The sequence below is a fragment of the Malus sylvestris genome, chromosome 17 (assembly GCF_916048215.2).
Source record: "Malus sylvestris chromosome 17, drMalSylv7.2, whole genome shotgun sequence".
Classification (NCBI taxonomy): Eukaryota; Viridiplantae; Streptophyta; class Magnoliopsida; order Rosales; family Rosaceae; genus Malus; species Malus sylvestris.
This window is the reverse complement of record NC_062276.1, coordinates 27,022,087-27,040,313: the sequence shown is the minus strand read 5'-3', so window position 1 is coordinate 27,040,313 and position 18,227 is coordinate 27,022,087. Positions and strand designations below refer to the sequence as shown.

At 37.5% G+C, this 18,227-nt stretch overlaps 3 protein-coding genes across 3 annotated transcripts; 1 reads left to right on the top strand and 2 right to left on the bottom strand.

Moving 5' to 3' along the window:
- The first annotated feature begins 5,052 nt into the window (after positions 1 to 5,052).
- Positions 5,053 to 6,445, top strand: LOC126609938 (zinc finger protein 1-like). Its single transcript, XM_050277870.1, has one exon. The coding sequence runs from the start codon at positions 5,416 to 5,418 to the stop codon at positions 6,223 to 6,225; it is 810 nt and encodes a 269-aa protein (XP_050133827.1). The 5' UTR covers positions 5,053 to 5,415; the 3' UTR covers positions 6,226 to 6,445.
- Positions 6,446 to 11,413: 4,968 nt separating this feature from the next.
- On the bottom strand, positions 11,414 to 13,322 carry LOC126609609 (uncharacterized protein At2g39795, mitochondrial-like). Its single transcript, XM_050277463.1, has 3 exons — positions 13,012 to 13,322; positions 11,960 to 12,291; positions 11,414 to 11,657 (listed from the first exon to the last, which is right to left on the bottom strand). Exons 1-3 carry the CDS (start codon positions 13,282 to 13,284, stop codon positions 11,489 to 11,491), a joined length of 774 nt encoding a protein of 257 aa, XP_050133420.1. The 5' UTR covers positions 13,285 to 13,322; the 3' UTR covers positions 11,414 to 11,488.
- Positions 13,323 to 13,925: 603 nt separating this feature from the next.
- On the bottom strand, positions 13,926 to 17,311 carry LOC126609594 (uncharacterized). Its single transcript, XM_050277448.1, has 4 exons — positions 16,541 to 17,311; positions 15,750 to 15,799; positions 15,623 to 15,675; positions 13,926 to 14,617 (listed from the first exon to the last, which is right to left on the bottom strand). Exons 1-4 carry the CDS (start codon positions 16,771 to 16,773, stop codon positions 14,189 to 14,191), a joined length of 765 nt encoding a protein of 254 aa, XP_050133405.1. The 5' UTR covers positions 16,774 to 17,311; the 3' UTR covers positions 13,926 to 14,188.
- Between the last annotated feature and the right edge of the window lie 916 nt (positions 17,312 to 18,227).

Genomic DNA, 18,227 nt, shown 5'->3' with positions numbered 1-18,227 from the left:
CACATAGCAGGAAAATGGCCCAGCGACCACGATGATAAAGGAATTCAGACATCTAATGATGCCAAGCTGTTTGCCATCCCACTACAAGGTCCCAGCAGCAACCAGGCCGAAAGCAAAAGCAAAGCAGAAAAACAAAGTAAAAGATGTCTGGAGATAGAGAAAAGCCGAGGAAGCATGGCACACCCATATTTATTAAGTTGTCTTCTGCAAACTTGAGCAATTATTGTATAGTTATACTGATGTGTAAAGAAAGCGCCAAAAAAAAATCCCAAAATAATGGACTGGAATGTTATGTGGAGGGCGAATGCCCATATGCCCAAAAGAGCCAAGCCCTATGGCTTCAAATTTATTCGGCACCCTGTCGTTATTATCACCAACCAGGTGATCAAAAGTACGCCCAGTACTCCAAAATTATTCGACAGCCTGCCGCTATTATCACCAACCAGGTGATCAAAAGTACGCTCAGTACTCCAAAATTATTCGGCAGCCTGCCGCTATTATCACCAATCAGGCGATTAAAAGTACGTCAAATACTACAAAAAATTATTCGGCAGTCTGCCGCTATTATCACCAATCAGACGATCAAAAGTACATCCATTACTACAAAAAATTATTCGGCAGCCTGCTGCTATTATCACCAACCAGGTGATCAAAAGTACGCCTAATACTCCAAAATTATTCTGCAGCCTGCCGCTATTATCACCCGTTATTATCCTCGGCTTTTCTCCATATCCAGACATCTTTTACTTTGTTTTTCTGCTTTACTTTTGCTTTCGGCCTGGTTGCTGCTGGGACCTTGTAGTGGGATGGTAAACAGCTTGGCATCATTAGATGTCTGAATTCCTTTATCATCGTGGTCGCTGGGCCACTTTCTAGCTATGTGTTTAAAGGAACCTGCTCTACCTTCACTGCTTTTCTAGTCAGATGTCATCCAACGGCTTCGCCATTCGTCGTCGTCAAAGCCTATCCATTCTCCGATACTCGTCCAAGAAATTGTTGTGGATGACGATAGCTTCGTCGAGCTCGTCGAAGGCGGAGAAGAGGGAGCGGAGGGAGTCGGAGGTGGTGTTTCTAGCGCAGCTGCAGCTTCAGACTTCTCAGCAACATCCGACCTAGTTGGCCTCCTCCAAGAACAAGAACGTCACGAACCTTTCCACGCTTACAGTGGATCAAAACAGGATGATTTCTCCCATCAATAAGGATTTTCAGAGCCTCCAAGATGGTATCCTTAAGAATAGATACATAAGGCTCCGTCTTTCCCTTAATTCCAAACTGGAGTAGCCGAATATTATGAGACCGAAGAAACTCCAAATTCTCTTCTGGGTACGGCTCATGACACAAATATATGATTGATCGGAGATTTAAGCGATTTAAGGAAAGGAAAACTGGATGGCTGCGGGAAGCCGGATCTAAAAATACCATCATCCACCATCGAGAAATTGATGGGCGGTTCCAAAACGTCGTCGTACTCGTCGTTCTTCATCTCTCTCTTCATTCCTCCCTCCTTCGACGTACGCGCAGAGAACAACACAGAATGCAGAGGGCATGCATTTCCTGTCACGAAACACAAGAGCAGGAGGAGGTGGCGCGCTAGGGGTCGCTGGTGGCGGTGCGCTCGAAATCGAAGGAGGCAGTGTGGTGGAAGATGGCGGCGTAGGCGCAGAAAATGCTAAATCTGTGGGTGGTGGCGGCGAGGTTGTGTTGGTCGACGGTGGAGAAAGGGAACGGGACTGAGATTTGAGAGGGCGACGCGTAGATCTGGAGCAGTATGCAAACGGAGACTTTGTGCGGCGTCACCGCAAAAGCCCCCAGCAGTTTGACAATACCCGCCATTCTCACCGTCGCAGGTTTGGCTCGGAGCGAAGGGGAGTGAGGTCTCCATGGAAATCAAAACCCAGTTGCAAGAACAAGGTAAGAGAGAAGCAGAAATAAAAGGTCAAAACTTGAAATTATTGGGCTCCAAAACTGTTGGGGAAGAGTCTTAGCTTCGGTTAATCGTATACAGATGAGAGAGAGAGATTTGGTTTCTTGGGTTTTGCAGATATCACGGTGGACAGTGGTGGTTGTTTACGGTGGTGAGATGAAAAAAATGAAAGAGAGCCAACATAGCTTTTCGTGTCGTTTCCCACAGACGGCGCCAAATGTTGATGCACAAAACCTGAGGGGTCTTGGAACAACGTAAATCCGACCGTGAATCTGCAAGAAAGTAAAGAACACAAGATGTATCATGGTTCACCCCAATGTTTGAGCTACGTCCACACTGATATTGTATTTCTCTGTTTGTGAGAAGATTGTGAAGGAGAGAGAGCCTCTGAATAGGAAAGTGAGGCTTTGCTCTGAATCTCAGAGCTTTAGGATTGTGAGGGTGAGGAGGCCATTTTATAGACTAAGAGCTCCTCTCCTTTTTACATATTTGCCCCTTCATTTATTACATAATTACATTTGAGTCCCCCAAGTATTTATACGAGATCTAAATACGGAGGCCCTAAGTATGGTACAAACACAGTAAAAATATTGTGTGAGAAATAATATATTTTTTATACAATAATATATTTACACTAAATGGTGAGTAATTTAGATTAAGCCACACACTAAGTTAATTATATAAGGCTATTTACCAAAATGGTCCACTGAGACTGACATCACTCTTCTCTCTTTGGTCCCTAAAATTTAAAATTGTAAGAAGTGGTTTTTGAGATTGTTCCACCATTAATCATTTTAGTCTTTTTGTGAAAAATTTACGTTAAATTGAAGAGATCACCCGTTTAAGAGGAGTGGTTGATTTAACAAATATACACTCAATTTAGCGGAGATTTCTCACAAAGGACAGTGAACAATCTCAGGGGCCATTTCTATCGATTTTATGGTGGTCCACGAAATATATAGTGGTCCATGAAGATGGTTATTACTTGCCTGTCAAATGTCAAAGAATTATTTCCCAAGGCAATGCGAGAAAGCAAAAGGTTGGAGGACAAAAGTATGCCTACGAGAACTATATACCATTGCTTATACATGCTAGCTAGTATTCTCGGTGATAGACGGCTAGTGAACGCATATTCCAACAAATTCCTATGATTTTATATATACATGGACTTAAAAAAATACAAGAACCACCAAGTTAGTTTGGAAGCATACCTAACATTTCTCTGTGGAAAATTCAACATGTCCCCAAGACCAATAGCTATATGATGACATAGACACAAAACAAATACACTTATTGACACACTGTCGTATAGATGCATCTTACATACAATAGTATGTGCTATTCAAATATACAAAACTAACTCATTTATTGATACACTCTTTAATACAACTGGATCCCGCATACAATGGTATAAAGTGCATGTATAAGAGAGTGTCAACAATTGTAAGTAGCAGCTTAAATTACTCTGTTTTTTTTTAAGAAAAGAAGATCATTTGTAGCACCTTGTTTCACATTGTAAGACTCATAGCGTCTCCAATTGCATAAATATCTTGCCACATTGATTAAAGACCAATGACTTTTTGTAGGGTCAGCTCTGAAATTTTGGATGTTATATGCGAGCCATTGTTAGGAGGGGCACATGCGGGATTCTAAACACAAACCTTGAGGGAAGTAGCTTGCGTGTTTTCCACTACGTTGCTTGTTAGTTTGTAATATTTTTTCTACATTTACTATATATAACATATATCTATTAAATAAAAAAAAAATATTTAGGGCCCTTGATTCCGCCTCTTCTAACTACCCTTAGAGCCGACTCTGTCTCTTTGTTCAAAGTTTTTATTACATCTTGGATTCGCTTTTCAAATAATCATAGACATATTTAAGATTGTCAATGAGAACTTTCCAAGTAAATGCAATGGGATATTAGATGTGTGGTTTGCTTTAAATGAATCTTTATACATTATATACAGGATTGGGAAATTTCGATTTCATCCATGTAATTTCAATTGTTTTTAATCAAGCTCTTGTAGTTTGCTAGTTGTTTCAATTAGGTCCCAGCTTGAGGTTCAAATTTCAATCAATTATTTTGACCGGATAATGTACGTGTAAAATTTTGCTTCTGTAGTTTGACTTGAATTCCTATTAGGTCCACGAATGCAGTTGTATTATTCCAATCACGTCCCACAGTTAACAATTGGTTGCAATCGACTCAAATGGTTAAAAAAAAAAAAAATTCAAGTATCCAATTAAAAATAGTTTCAATTAGCCGATTGCAATCAAGGTTAACTACAAGACTTAATTGAAACTATGACGTTACGAGTAATGTTAGACAAATTAGTTTTTACATCAAATTTGTAAATTATGTGACGTTTCACTAATAAAAAATAAACACATTAATCCACATTTACATAATAATTCAATTATCAACAATCAATCATATTATTTATAAATTATAATTTAAATAGATGGTCTCCCTGTGTTATCCATGAAACTACAGAGATCGAATTGAAATCCAAGTCAAGCTAATAGGACTAAGGTTCTTGTTCTACTTGAGGGTCAGTCGCATGACTCTTCTGTTACAAAATATTGATGGAATAACAAGCTGGGACCTAACTGAGACAACCAACAAAGTACGAGAATTATGTAATTTACAGGAACAAAATTTAAATTTAAGCCAAATTACAAGAATCCCATAGGACTGCCATGATGATTTTTCAAGTATGTAATTCCTATAACTCGACCACCCCTTTAGATCATCAGTTTCAACATTGAATTTGTGTTGCCCTCATGGCCAAATTTACAATTTTGAACATGCATTCATTTTTTTTATACCTCGATATATTTACATTAATGGGTGAATAAATAAATTGGTACTGAATTTGTCATTTACGAATTACGAACATAAGACTCTCACTTATAAGTGAACGGTTCATCCATTAAATCCTCCAAATTGGTTATTATTTTGAAAAAAATCAGTCATAAGAACTTTCACTTACACGTGAACATGCATCATTAAATCCTCTCGCTTTATGCTGGATCTCTAGTCTGGTCCGCTGTAAGTCATATCCATGACTGCATAGTGTATGCCTAGAAAAGGTTAAACCCCTAAAGACCACAGATGTCAAGGAGACAAACATAAAGTTAAAAGATACAGTAGAGAGGTATATGCAAGAAAAAGAGCTACATGGATGTTCCTCATTAGTTTCAATCACATAGCCTTTATAGGACCCTCTCTCTTTCTCTACAGTACTCTTCTTATTCCTTAAGTCTTGCAATATTGAGACCTTTTAACTGTAAAACAGTGGTCTATCCCTCTATACATAGGACACAGCCTTTATCACTAATATATCAGCAACATATTATTCTTCTTGCATAATATTAGACCCCCTCAATTCTCATCAACCCAGAAGGAGTTCTCTCTCTCTGAAATCTCAAGCAATTTCTCACCCTCAGAGGCACCGGTACCACCAAACCTAATCCACGTCTCAAACATGGAAACCCCAAACGCACAGAACCAACAACTAGTGCAAGATCATCACCAAGAACACCCTCAAGCTCAAAACCCTAATCTTCCATTAGATCTAAGCCTCTCAAACAAGGAATCCAATCACGGGGCGAAGCTGGAACTCAACCTCATCAACTGTTTTGATTCAAACAACACATCAGGAAACTCTTCATCAGAGACTTCCAGTCCCAAAGGTACTACCACTACTGATTTCGAGCCAAGGGTTTTCTCCTGCAATTATTGCCAGAGAAAATTTTACAGTTCACAAGCGCTCGGAGGGCACCAAAATGCTCATAAGAGAGAGAGAACACTTGCCAAAAAAGGGCTCAAGGGTAATTGTGCTGCAGCAGAAGCAGATGCCTTTGATAGGCTGCCAAGTTTACTCTCCACATACAGATTCTCCAGCATGGCATCTCTCCCTTTGCATGGGTCCTTCAATAATAGGTCACTTGGCATACAAGTGCATTCCACAATTCACAAGCCTTGTTACCAAACAAACACCATTGGAGGACATAATGGTAATAGTGGGTTGCTGAGACGACCTATTGATCAACAACCTGCGATCGGGCGGCTTGTTCCACCTAACAATGTTTTTCATGTGCAGGGTGGCGGCATAGGATCCTCCTCCTCCTCATCGAGTGGCGGTGTTGGAAGGTTTTCCTATAGTACTAATGTTCGGAAGTTTTCTCCAGAGACGGAAGGAATTGGAGGATTATGGTGGAGTAATAGTAGTATTGGCCATTTTAATACTAAGCAAGATGACTTGCAGAAGCTTGACTTGTCCCTCAAGCTCTAAGGCACTTTCCCAGTTCACTTTTTCTTTTCTTTTCTTTTTTTTATCCAAATTTTAAACACATCCATGTTAACTGTTCAATTTCAGGTTTCCTCTATCTTTGGTTTTCATGTATGAGTGGCAACTTTTGTACATTCCTTTTAGCTAAAGTTGACATTTTCAGAGAAGTTTGTTTTTAAATTTTTGGCTTTGAATGTAAATCCCAATCCCAAATGTTGTGACACTTTTTTTTTTTTTTAATAATTCAACGGTTATGATCCATGTAACATTTGATCTCACGATCTATAAGTTGGGCATCAGAACTTTGAATTTGCACGGTGATGTGTACCGGTAACTCAATGATCAATTTTGCTACTTAATTTGGGAAGTTAATTCCCCATTTAAAGCTAGGAGTAATGTTAGGTAGACCAAATCTTTTAGTGATGTGGTTGTAGATAATTGGATTATTAATTAAGTGTCGATTACGTGTTTGTTTCTTATTAGTAACACATTATTTGGTTTAAAAAATTTGGTCTTCCTAACATTACTCTAAAGCCAGTAAATTGCTCTTCTTTTAATTGGGTTCTCAATACTTTAGCTATTAAGGATCAATAGACGTTAGTATAAATTTTACTCGTTCAGTTTTCTCTTTTATTTTTAAGAGAGAAGTGCTAAATGCTGGAATTGAAGATGGACTAAATGCAAATTAATGCTTCTAAATTTCATATAGTGATATAGAATCCAATTATGCAAGTGGTGGATTACTTTAATTGTTACGACTTTCTTCTTTCTTTTACAACATTCCGGATTGAAACCCCTCTTCCTTCCTCTAGTGTAAATTAAAATAGTAATACTGTTTGTATTAAAAAAGATGTAGAATTTGATTCTCAATTCTTTCGAGTGGTGTGTTGATACTTTTTGATATGTTCTGGTAAGAAAAAATAGAACACTAAACCAGCGAGTACTTAGACAAATACTCATAAATCTAGCCTTGATTACTTTACTCTTTTTTTTGCTTTCAAACAATATTCTTAAAGACCGTGAAACTTGAGTACGAGAGTATACTTTTCTAATCAACTTATATACTACCAAATCTGCCTAATACTTGATCATCTGATATTATGTCACGCAGCACCCAGGTGTGTTCATCTGGGAGACCTGGAGGGTCATGTCTATCTTAAACATTTGTTTATAAGGTCCACAAAACGTGCAAAGATTTGGAATCTTTTGATTGTCATTTCCTACTACTACTTTTAATTTGACATGATGGTTTAAATGACATGGGTTTTTGACCCACCTGCAGTTGAAATAATAGACCATCTCTATTGCTAGTGCTATTTGGATCTAAGAGGTTGGTGTAATGTAACAAGCCATGTGAAAGACACATTATAATGATTAATCACGCTCATCTCATAGCTATTCTCCCTGCCCCATCAATAATTTCTCAACAATATTTTTATTTTCCAAAAGACCAACCAGTGGCCAAGTCACGACAATTTACTCTTCTGAGGATCAGAAAGACTCGTTTCAACCTCTACCTAACTTCAATATTAAATTGTGGGTAAATCTTGATTGCCTTGATTTCTTAGCCACATAATCTCTTCCATAATTAGGCCACTTCTAATTTGTGTGGGTCCAGATCCATTTGATGTTTACTATATCAGCTTAGTCATAATACACCATGATTATCCTAGAATTAACATGTAAAAAGTGATTGAAATTTGTTCACTATGACAGTTAACTGTCATTGAAATCTTAGATTAACAAGAGGTTTTGATAGGAAGACAAGATGTCAAGAGTCTTGAAAATGAATGTAAAGTTGGCTATGCTAGCTACTTTCTCTCGTCTTGATCTCGTCATATAATGTTCTGAACCATCTATCTTTTAAGTCATTTATTAAAAATCATCTCCGCCTCTAAAAAAAATTTCAAATCAGTTGTAAAATAAAAAGACAAACCGATGTATAAACTAATAATAAAATGACTTCCAATATGGATGAAACTTTTTCAGTGAATCATTCTCGACGGATGTGTTTTTTTACCTGGAGAGTGAGCATTTCAATCATCCTACAACATTATATGATGCGAATGGTGAAGGAAAAAGGTGAAAGGAGAATGTCCAAAGGAAACGAATAACTACACATACTTTTTCGCGCCATACGTCTTGTCATCAAACTGAATAATCAAACAAAAACAACAAATAAGATTAAACACAAGAGTGAGCAAACAGAAAAAAAAGAGCGTGGTTATCATTTCCCTTGTAGAAGTGAACGTAAAAGTCTTGGGTTTCTGCCATTAGCCGCAAACCAGTTGGGGTGTCCATATAGTTGTGTTACAACGCCTCATTCTTTTACCATTTTGACATTAAAATATTGAAAAGCTTTCAGTTTGCCTCCAAACTAAGAAACACTTAAACAAACACCCGTTGGAAAAAGAGGCAGCATGTGAACGTGGAGCTTTCAAGTTGCTGAGATAATGAGATTAGGTGAAAAATTAAACCAAGAACAAGTCTTTCTCCATTAGGATCTTATAATAATTAAGGAAGAGATTACTTGTCGTTGTAAGATTTGAATATTGTTTAAGACTTGATTAGTGGAGGTTTAAGTTTGTCCCATTCAATGAAGGGAGAGAGGGAGATTACTAAACCATCATCAATCAAAGTTTAATTGCACGCTTAAGAAAGAATTACGCACATATTTCTATTTATATCGCTTTCTTGAAATTACTTGGGTTTTGAGAGTTCACCAAATTTGAAAATTGTGCTCTCTCACTGCAATTTGTTTACAAAATAATTCTACAACAAATGTAATTGTTGTAAGACCATGTATTGGAGCTAACGCCTGCCCGGTGCCGATTAGTCAAAGATTTTTTATTTGTCAAAATTTTCATCTAAACCATTGGGAGGGGAATTCGAACTTGAGTGTAGAAGAATGAGCACATTGTTTTACTCAATTTGACTAAGCCTAGATTTGTAATCACCTATGATTTCCGAGTCTACATGGTAAACTTAGGGTTGGTTTGACATTGTTGAATTTTTTTTTTTTAAAGAAGTATTTTAAAAAAGCTTGAGCTAAAATTGTGTTTGGTAAATGAAAAAAAAAGAGTTTATTTATTTTTTATTTTTTATCAAAATCATGGGTCTAAAACAGTAGAAAGCAGAAGCAGCTCTACTCATACTCTTCAAAACAACGTTTTTTTTTTACCGCATAACAACTCCAAATTAGCCCTTAAAGAGAGACTCATATGGACCATTTATCTCAACAATTTTGTCTTTGAATCGATTGTTTTTTCTCAACAATGTTTAAACTCTTCTAAATGACACAGTTTCTCTATAAAAATGGCTCAAACAAATACAACTTTACTTTTGAATTGACTTTTTATCTCAATTTGATGGTCATCTATGTACAACCAATCTTTGAAAATCAAACCTCAAAAATGATGTTTGAAATTAAGATCAACAAACTTTGCAAGGAATAAGAGGGGAAATCAAAAATCTACGGACGAAGCTAGCAAGGGACATCAAAATTGGAAAGACGAGTATGATACTCGTGGACCACGACACAACCATTCTCATTTCCTACGGTGCTCCTGCCTAGAAGTGTCGTAATCAGTAGCACCGTCATTCTGGTCAAAAACATATGACTACTATTCACAAGATCGAACGAATTATAGTCCAACCCAATTCAGGAGTTAGAGGTGAGAAAGTATGATGCAGACCAGCAAAGATAACGAAAATAACATGACATCAGATTTGGAACTGATGCATATTGCTCAAATCTAAAGAGGATAAGACTTTCATCTTATCCAGGGTTTGACCAATATACACCACACCGTTGGCATGTCTGTCTATCAATGGTAAAGCATATTGTAGTGGAATGTGAAGTTCACCAAGAGTAGATAGTACTATAGAGCATCTTTCACAAAGCCAGGACCATCAGTTCGAGATATTAACATACCAAGACATCGATACTTTCCACTTGATTTCAATTTAGTTCAGACTATGAAGCTAGAAACAAACATTACTCTGTGAGTTTCAGTTGCTGACGCAATCCTGCAGCAAAGGAGAATATATGGTTAAGACTCAAAACAGAAAAGGGAAGTGATGCAGACGTTACATTGATACTCGTTAGCATGACTGGGAAAAGTGAATGCAGACGTTCTATGAGAAGGGAATTCTGGCCACAACATCAGCAAGCAGCATGATCCAGGAGCATAATTCATCTACACACCATCAATAGTCTTAAACCTGATTGCAACCTGCAACAGCTCGTTCCCACTTTCCAAGATTGTACTTATCTCAAAGTGAATGTTCAGATTTATGGAGCTACAGAAAAATTGAATAATTGTTATTCTATGTAGCAGAAGCACATTTGCAACATGAAATTTGTGTCTAAGGACCAAAAGATGACGAAAGCTAGTAGGAAAGAAGCTAGAGCAAAAGTCTTGTAATCTGTTAAGTGATCAAGTGGATAAATATAATGACCGAAGCAGACATAGAACGTAACACGGAAGAAAATGCATACTTTCCACTTCATTAAGGAAATTATATTTCAACCAAGGTGAACTCCCCTGCATGATCAAAGAAAATAGCAAAATCTGCCATTGCACGAGCCATATGAGCAAAATATACACTTTTTGCTACTTAATTCAAAATGGCTTCCTTCTCTAGCATAATAATCATCACATGATCATATTTCATTGTACCATGAACATATGGCATGCATACTTTAACCAATTAGTCTCAATGCATAACCGGCAGCAAGTAGTGTCATAATGCTGCAAGCAGCTAATCTAGCTGAGGCAGAAATTATTAAAATAGCATAAATCTCCCACGGGATATGAACACTGCTGCAAAGTCCCATAACGAAAACCCTAAACCCTACTAGTTATGTTGAGAAGATCTACCCAAAACATGGTAGGACTGAGAAACCATGGTAAATAAAGGGTCCCACAAGTAAGGCTTTATAGATGTTAGGGCATGGATCTTGGTGTTGATTGAGATGAAATAGAAAAAGAAGACAGTTTTAACAAATTTTAGAACCTAAACAGATGGCATATGCCACCACTAGAGGGCTATTCTACTATTTTGGATGACATAATGCATAACTTGTCTAAAGCATTCAAGATTAATAGCTACAATATTTCATAATTTTTTCTCAGATGGAAAGTTAAAACAACAAAGAAAGATTTAAAAACATAAGAGGAAGCTCCACTTGCATAATCATGCCAATTTCATTACTCAATGCAAACAGGATTGATAAATCAAGGTCATCCAAAATGCTGCACAATCACTCTACTTTCTTTTCAATAAATGATTTCACAGTCCCCATCCATCTAATGAACTCAGTTTTATCTTTGTTCTTCATGTATTCGTGCAAGAAAATAGCAAGATCATCGTTTATACTCCTTGCTTCCAAGAATTCATAAAGTGAGTCTTGCAACTCATCATCAAGTTCCCTGTACACAAACCACAAAAACAAATAAACAGTAACATTTAGAGAGCAGAAGAAAATATTATGAGACCGAAGTACAAATCAGCTTTCAGACTCTATACTCTATAAATATAGAAAATCAATACACAAAAGGAAAAAGAATCACAACCACAAACAACAACAAAAGACAGGAGAAGGGGGAAGACACAAAAGAGTTCTACAAAATTCAGAAAAATCAAGAATTTTCCTCAACCTTTAACTCCTTTTATGTTACTAAAGTTCTTCATATAGTAATATATAAAAAGGAGATTAAATAGAATATCATACTTGAACTCAGGACCCGCATAAGGCTGAGCTGGCATCTTCTCAGGTTTTCGGACAAAAAGCTTGTTGATCTCTATAGTATCTGGCCAAGCTGAACACATAATCTCAAACACATTGCCGCCTTCCTTCTTGGAGATATTAACAATCATTGTAATGTGAAGCTGCACATCTTTTCCAAGGCCAGCACCACCTTTGGAATTCGGAATAGGAACAGATCCATCAAACATCGTGGCTTCGATCTTAATGTCTTCTTTCTCTCCAAACTTTCTCTTCAAGGTTATCCATTGCTCACCAGGCTGGTCGTTAACGGTAAACGACTTAAATTTTGTAACTGGCTGAAAAACAGAAAAAACTCGTCATTAAAATCCCCCAAAAAAAAATGACTCCCAAATAATTAAAGGGAATTTTCTAGATATTATTTAAGAGTGCTTTAACTTGTGATTAGTGATTACAAAAGCTAACCATCGACCAAAACTTAGTGACTGTCGCATCTAAGCGGAGTCCTTGGAGGGAAGAATGTGTAGATCCGGTCTTAATCCTATGATTGATGGCTGAGAAAACTCAACTCAGGAAGGAACAACATCTTGAATACAATCTATTATCTCGCCTTGCGGATTGCAATTCAACCAAGCCAAAATTTTAGCTCATGTAGTAGCTTGTTTTTGGCTCGGTCTTAATTAACAAAAACTTCAATTATATTGCATAAGGATTTACCAAAAAACCAATTGAACTGAATGGACTTCCATTGCACCTTTCGGTATCCAGAAACCTATTCGAAAGATTTCATTTGTGTTTTTGGAGCGTGGCATTTTTCTTAACAAGTAACCAATCAGCCCCGAAACAGAGAAATGCTAATTTTCCAGGATGATGAAATTTTGCAATCCTACGCCACATAAACTAAATTACCCAACAACCCAATTCTCGAAATCCAATAAATCCTTTCTCTTCCCTCGAATTCTCATCAACCAAACAAAGCCTAAACCACTTCTTCCCATAAGTCAAAATTTGGAATTTTAAGAGCAAAAGACAGCGGAGTGGATGAATCATGTAGGTACCTGAGTGGCAGGAGAGTGATCGAGCTCGTACTGTATTTCCCTCCGGAGGAGTCTGAGAATGTTGCCTTCGAAGGCCGATTTGCGCATTTCGGAGATGTAAGTTCGCCGGAATTGCGGTGGTTGGAGTGAAGGGTTTAAGAGGGAGACTTGTTTTTCTTGTGCGAAATGCAAAGTGGGTGTTTGCTGAATTGGGATTCTGGAAGAAGAAGGAAAAGGAGTGGATTTTCTCAGGGGTCGGATTAGGCGCGCCATGGAAGAGACTCCTCGGAACATTTTTGCAGTTTCAGAGGGTTTTAGGGTTTAAGGGTCCAAGGGCTTCAGAGTTAAAAGACAAAGTCACAAATCAAAGGGTGGTAGGACCCGTCTGTTGGTGGGCCCAGTTTGGGTTGTAAGGACTAGGGCTTGGCAAGGCCTCCTTAATGAAAGTCCAGCCCAATAATCGGTCAAGTTTTATTGATTCTTTTGTTACACTCCTTTTTTATTTTTAGTTGTCAGATTGAAAAAATTTATGCACGTCGTTGGATTAAATAAGATAATGTATGGTTATTATTTTCCTTTTTCATTAATTTTCCTTCGATCTATTCAACCCAATGCCATAGATAAAACACACGAGTGTAAGAGGAGAGAGGTGTGGATCCCTTTTTTTAATCACAAATATACAATTGTTTCATGATTAATCGATGATGCTCTTATTTGTCCTTGGTATTTTTACTTTTTATACAAGTAAAATTGCCGGAGAAAGAATCAAACTCGGAACTTCAAGTGCAAAAATGAATACTTTTACCAAGTTACAGAGGAGTGATGGTTGCTTTCAAACAATAGGAATCCGCCTGATATTTCAGTTCTCATTTGCTTCTTCACCTTTGCTGCGATCACAAGCAAGAACTGTGTAACTTGTATCGTAACCAGCAAACTGGAAAATAACCATCAATTCATAGGCAACATATCGTTCAACCAAAGTCTAGTCTCCAAGATGTTCCCACTAATCATTTCTGGGAATAAAGCTCTACAATTAAGTATTATTTCATTTTGCAAGAAGAAAGTTAGATGAAGAAAAGAACATCGAATTCGCAACGTACTCCCACCTATAAATCAACTTAACCTGTTCAAATGACGCGTTCCCTGTTGCCTATGCTAAGCTACAACCAAAACTGTAGACAATAAGTAACCGACGACTTCATCTTTTAGCATCTTGAGAAGCCCCTCCATCTTCGGTTTTGTCCAGTTGATCCTTCAAGGAAGCATTACGAACCGGGTGCTGACCATTTACTCTCTCTTTGCCGAGGGCCGGTCTTGATTCTCCAGAATCCTGTTTACTAAGGTGATCTTTCTCAGAAGGCTTGCTGGAGTCTGAACTACTAGTGTCAGTTGCCTGTTTTACACCATCTTTCTTCTCACTACCTACTTCCTGATCTTTCGTTAACCCGCTGGCAGTTTGCTTCTTCGATTCAACCACTATTTCCTTCAGTGCTTCTTCAAGTTTATCTAGTCTCACTTTTACCTCCAAAAGCTCTGGAACAGATCCTGCTTCTTTTTCTTCGGTAGCATTTACTTCTATTTCTTTTGCTTTCGTTTCTTCTTCTTTCTTCTTTTTCATCTCCTGTTCCTGAGATGGAGATTTTGGACAAGTCAAAGGCATTTTAGTGATACTCGTATATCTTGCTCTATTTCCAAATATGTGCTTATCGAACTTGACATGATCATGTTTCTGTGTTAAAAAGCAATGCTCCATCTTTGAAATTAATCAATGAGTTGAAACTTTCTTGAGTATTGATGGAAAGAAAAAAAATCCGGTGTTTGGTATAAGAGTTCAGATTGTACATGATTAGTTAGAATGTTCACTTGGAAAAGTTGGAGGAAAAATGTTGCATCCATGAGCTTCTAAGGATCCAATATTCAGCTAGCATTTATATGTGTGTGGCCATAGTGTATTTCTTGTGGCATAAAGTTGGTAATAGACAAATACAAGTGTGTGTGTGTGTGTGTGTGTGTGTGTGTGTGTGTGTGTGGTGAACCAGCCAGATGAGTGTATCAGTAAAAGATGCAGAACGATCTCTTTCTGCAAAGGTTGTTTCGACAGATACATAAGGAGCGTCCAGGTTGCCAATTGTAAATTCAGTAATCCTTATATTATGTCTATATAAAGGACTATTGCGCTAGTTTTGAATTGGAGCAAAAAAAAAACTAGAGCAAAACAATAAGTTGTATACCACTCAAGTAGTTAGAGTGAGAGAATATAGAAGAGGCAAAATGTTTGCTAGAGAAATGAAAAGAGATAAAGGGTGTATTTCTTGTTCTTGTTCTTTCAGGTTTTTCGTCAAGCCTTAATCCTAGAGGCTTGGCAAGATTATTCGTTGTACTCATCATTGATATAGTGAAAGTTTATTGTTGTTGATGCCCCGTGGACGTAGGCACATACCCGGACCACATAAATTCTTGGTGTTAATTATCTTGCTTAGTTGTTTTTGGTTTCCCAAGTTTGTCTTGTTTTTTTCTTAAACGAGATATTCACAATAAAAACATACAATGGCATACAATCCAATCAAGAGACTATACTACATATGCACTATTTTAAGCTTAAGATAAGCAAAAAACATAAATGTTTAGTTACCGCTTCCATTCTTCTAATTTCATAGCGAGCATACTGAGCCACCAGATACACAGCTGTTACATGAAATAAGTATTCAGATAATGATGTGTAACCACAGGAGAAACCAAATATGAAAAGTGATACGTACCCAAGGAAGGCATGCAACAAAAGAACAGTTGTACCAAATGGAAATCGAGCCTGACCATGAAAAGAAGAGGGGCCAAAAACATGTCTCAGTACTGAAAGGAAGATACCAGTAGGATATTCAAAGTACAGAAATATCTTTCATTAATAGCTTCTTTGGAAAGTAATCTACACCGCACAGACACAAATCAAGGCAAACTAACCTACACAAATGGAAAAAAGAAAAAAGGGTTTGCTGCAAAATGGTGAGAATATATAGAATCCCTTTCGGGGTACTAATACATTCTTCGTTTGTTCCACTACCAAGGACATAAGCATTGAACTTCTGTTTTTCTTTTAACTCAATAGGAAAATTTGAACAAATACGGACCCAAAAATACAAATGATTTACTTGGACTCGACCAAAATACATACCCTCTTAACATTTTACCCATACACCAACATTTCTTGTACATTTTCTTATCCTTCAACAATTTGAAATAATACGAGACCAGAATTAGCTTAGTGCTTTAGCAGCTGGGTCCAAATTCAATTTTTCACACAACATTTGCCCACATTCAATCAATTTAAACCTTAAAACACCCACCTGGCTCCTTCTAATTTCAACAAACCCTCCACTATCCCAGCTATGTAAATTATCTTCCTACATGCACACAAGCAGTTCGACGAAATGCCAAACAGAACCGAAAACGACCCACAAGTTCCAATCACGGCAAAAGCAATACCAACGTACAGAACAATCAAAAGAACAAGAAATCAACACTATGTTGCAGAAAATTCGAAGCAAAAGAATACCCAAATTTCTTTTTCGAAGGCGGAGCAGTGAAGAGCATTTTGGTGGCGGTCATGAAGTCGAGCTTCTCCAGCTGCTTATACTGCTCCTGGTACGAACTCACACTCGTCTCCTCGGCGTTAGTATTGTTGGCATTTTTAGCGGATTTGGAGCAAAATGTTCTCCTTGGTTGTAAGATTGTTGTGGGTTTTAAACGTTTAGGGAGCCGGACCAAGATTTCTCTGGCGCGAAACATTTGCTTGCGATCCTTCGCGTTCAATGGTACGTTTTAGAGAGGCCACCGGTTTGAGTGGAAGAGCAACGCGGTGCCGAAATTTCGGAATGTATCGGAACCGGGCAGGATTTACAGATCATTGTGTGCCGGAACTCGGTTTACTGCTGCACCTTCGTCATCGCCAACGATTTACTCAAGAAGCAGATGGTGGCAAGGGCGGACGCACGTTATGTCAAAAGTGGGCAGTTGTCGGCCATCCAGCCGCCGGGATTTCCCTCCACCGGTTTCTTTATTTCCCACCAGAGATTGGGCAACCAGGGCAAGCGACGGCGGCGCGAGACTGATTGATATGCCCGAGAAGAAGAAGAAGAAACAAAAATGTATTTTCAGTTTTTAAACCCTGGACAGAACTACGTCGTTTCGGCCAAGTAACTTAAAAGAGGGCTATACGACCTGCCGTGTTTCTCAGAACACCTTATACGACGACCTGCCGTTGTTCTCAAAGCACCCTGTCATTTCCTCCTCCATCGCTCCGAATTCCCGTTTTCTATTTACTGTTTCTTGCTTGGTGATTGGAATGTGTGTTACAAGAGATTAAATTTTTTTAGAAAATTTTATTTGAACTCAAACAACGTCATTTTTCTTTCATTTTAGATTTTAAATGTGAATTGTCAATTTTATTTTATTACTTAATTATTATCAAGTATAAGATGAAAATAACAATTAAAATAAAATATATCAATAAACCCACACTCAATAATCAAACCCTAACATCACTCAATCTTTGTACTACGTTCATTCTTACTAAAACCCTAAGACACTCTCATAGAGAAATACAAGCTTTTTTTAGCGACGAATCAGCATACTAACACAAAAGTTTCAGGAAAATTTGTTGAAAACTTTTGGGAAACTTTCAAAAAAATATGTTTGAAACTTTCACGAAGGGATTCAAGGTCGGTCCTGAAAGTTATAAGGCCTGGGGCAACCCAAAAAATGAGTCCTAATTTCATAAGAAAAATTATCTGTTTCACATGTAAGACTCCAATAAAATTATACTTAAAAAAAACACTTTATACACAATAATTTAGAAACACAGAAAAATAATTTATTTTGTATTGAGAGAATGAAACAAAAAACCCCCAGGTTTACATGTAGAAAAATGACGAGTTTTGCTTCCCTTATATATGAACTTCTAAAGTGTTTTTATATAAATCATGAAGTGTTTTTCTTCTTATTTACTAACTTTGTCAATATGGGACTAAAAAGAATATATTTTCGAGTCTTTAATTGATATGTATAAGCAATGATGAGCACTAAATTTAACATATTGGTGACACGTCATATGTCACATCCCAGTCCTGACTCCTCCGTAGCACGATATTGTTCGCTTTGGGCCCTGACCACACACTACTACAATATTAGCTTTAGGTGGCGGATATTAGAAAAATCTTGTCGGTTATATATTCCTGGCGGAT